Raw genomic sequence first — 2,500 nt, forward strand, 5'->3', positions numbered from 1 at the left:
AGAGCTTTATACAGCAATGCACACTAAACTAGTAGTACACTGCATTGACTGCATTTCTTAGTTTAAAAAGGAATTTAATCAAGTAAAGCCTTTTTAAAAGAGATGAGATGATCCACAGTTTGGGGCAAAATGCTGAAGAGCCAAGTTTAGAAAGCCAGTGTCAGGTGGTTTGAAAGTTCAAACTGGAACTCATAGTTGCTGAAAATGATCTTTTAAATCCATCTTCCATGGATGAAGACTACCGTTCCAGAAGCTATGCCATATACCTACCTGTTTGTTGGGGTAATATAACATATCTCGGTGTATAACCCTATTAAGACTGCTTAGTTACTATAGTCTGTGTTTTTCTATACACAAATAGAAAGTTCTCACAAATGGTAACAAATGATAAGTGTTCAGAGGAAGAATAAATCTCATTTAATTGCTATATAATTCTACAAAAGCTGAGGTTCATTCTTCTGAGATAAGTTCAGTATCTCACAGAAAGCTGATCAATGCATAACATTGAACACTTCTGTGAAGATATAAAGTCTTCACACATCCTGGAAAGCCTCTAAAGTAATAAAGCATTAAACAAATGCCGTATGTTGCTTACATTATTGAAAGTATTACTTCAATTCTGAGATAATTTGGTATCATGTTGGGCTCAATATTCAAATACACAATTATTTTAAATGACCAATATTTACCTAAATACTTTTGGAAGATGAGAATTGAAAATAATCTATTAGTTGTTTTTAAATGACAGCTTTAGAACATATCAGACATAAATTTCTAAGCATTTTTCATAAGGTAAGAGTACTTTAGAAATATTCAAAATGTATATGTTTTATATTAAGAAACTGTTAAAATTTTAAATAATATATATTATTTAGATGGGAGCAAATGTGTCCTGTTATAAAACAATCAGTTTAACTTTGCTTGTATCTCTTCTTGACTTTCTAGGGACCCTTACAATGCAATTGAAGCCATAGACCCAGAGAAACTGAATGTCTTTCGGACAGTCAGGGAAATAACAGGTACTTTTAATTTTTTTTTTTTGCCACAAGCTATGTGACCTTTTCATTTCTTGAAATAATTACATAATATTTATAATAGCTTTAATTTTCAAGAGAAGTTCTAGTTCTCTTGAAAAAGTAACTCGCATGATTTTGAACATTTATTAGCTTTTATATTTTAAAACCAATAGAGTTACATAAAAAACTTTGGAATATTGTTAATATTGCTTTTGCAAATACCAAAAGCTCTGTGACTCTTGGACATTTGCTTTGCAATTTATTTTCTCATAAGAATTCCAGGTAATATGGAAAATGTATACCGCTTGTTTGGCACGACAGTTTTTGAACATTTACTATTTTAAATCTTTTATAATAATTTATGGGTTCATAAATATAAATCAAACTTGGACTTGACAGCACATGAAATAAAACCGGATATGAAAGGTTAGGGCTAAACACAACTTGGATTTCTAGGTCAATACAGATAGGATAGTACACAAATAAATGGTGAAGGGATTCACAGAAATAGAGCTGTATTTTTTCTTCCTAATTAGATAACAATTCTATGTACATGTATCTATCAAAATAAAATAAATTATATTTTTTCAATATTTGATACATACAACTTTATGATTCTCTGAATCATAAAGAATCCTTGGGATTCTTGATTCCATACTTTGATATCAACTATTTATCTATTCTTTACTCCAGAAACTCATAGTATTATGCTTAATCATAAAATGAAAAATGGGATGACTACTTCAAGAGTAGTTTTATTGCCTTTGCTTACTTTCTGCCTTTCAATGTATTTTCATTGTGTTTGGATGATAATTACCACTGTTGTTGAAAAAATAATACCACAAATGATTTTGCTTTCCTAAATCCCTATAGGTTTTCTGAACATACAATCGTGGCCTCCAAATATGACAGATTTCAGTGTCTTCTCCAACCTTGTCACCATTGGAGGAAGAGTCCTCTACAGGTAGGTAAAGATGTTCAATGCTGTACACTGCAAAAATACAAGGAGGGACTTCACAAGTTTTTTAATGTTATAAACACCAGTATTACTGATCAGTAAATCAGTAATATTGATTGATTCCAAAGAAGAGTTCTGAAGTAATCTCCACTGTGATATGAAACACATAGAACTCATAGCTTGGTTTTCAATGACGTTTTGCCTGTTCTGTGTTGCAGGGGGGCTGCTTGTTCGTCCTGGCTAGCTTAACCCTAGAATACCACACTGAAACTGTATTAATTAAATCACTGTTTAAATCATTAGTTCTAGCTTCTTATTGGCTAATTCTTATATCTTAATTTAGCCTATTTCTACTAATCTGAGTATCGCCACATGGCAGTGGCTTACTGGGTAATATTTCCAGCTTCTGTCTCTGGCAGATCCATGGTGTCTCTCTGACTTTGCTTTCTTCCTCCCAAAATTAAGTTCTGTCTTCTTTGCCTACCTAAGTTCTGCCCTATCAACTAAGCCAAGGCAGTTTCTTTAT

General features: G+C 32.1%; 1 protein-coding gene across 4 annotated transcripts in view; it reads left to right on the forward strand.

Moving 5' to 3' along the window:
* Positions 1-2,500, forward strand: part of Erbb4 (erb-b2 receptor tyrosine kinase 4) — a 1,055,173-nt gene that overhangs the window by 753,665 nt on the left and 299,008 nt on the right. For all 4 annotated transcript variants that reach the window (XM_026786414.1, XM_026786416.1, XM_026786413.1 and 1 more), the window contains exons 10-11: positions 946-1,019; positions 1,890-1,980. In XM_026786414.1, coding sequence (XP_026642215.1) covers positions 946-1,019; positions 1,890-1,980 — 165 coding nt within the window. The remainder of the gene's footprint in view (positions 1-945; positions 1,020-1,889; positions 1,981-2,500) is intronic.

Source organism: Microtus ochrogaster, linkage group LG4, assembly GCF_000317375.1.
Source record: "Microtus ochrogaster isolate Prairie Vole_2 linkage group LG4, MicOch1.0, whole genome shotgun sequence".
Taxonomy (NCBI): Eukaryota; Metazoa; Chordata; class Mammalia; order Rodentia; family Cricetidae; genus Microtus; species Microtus ochrogaster.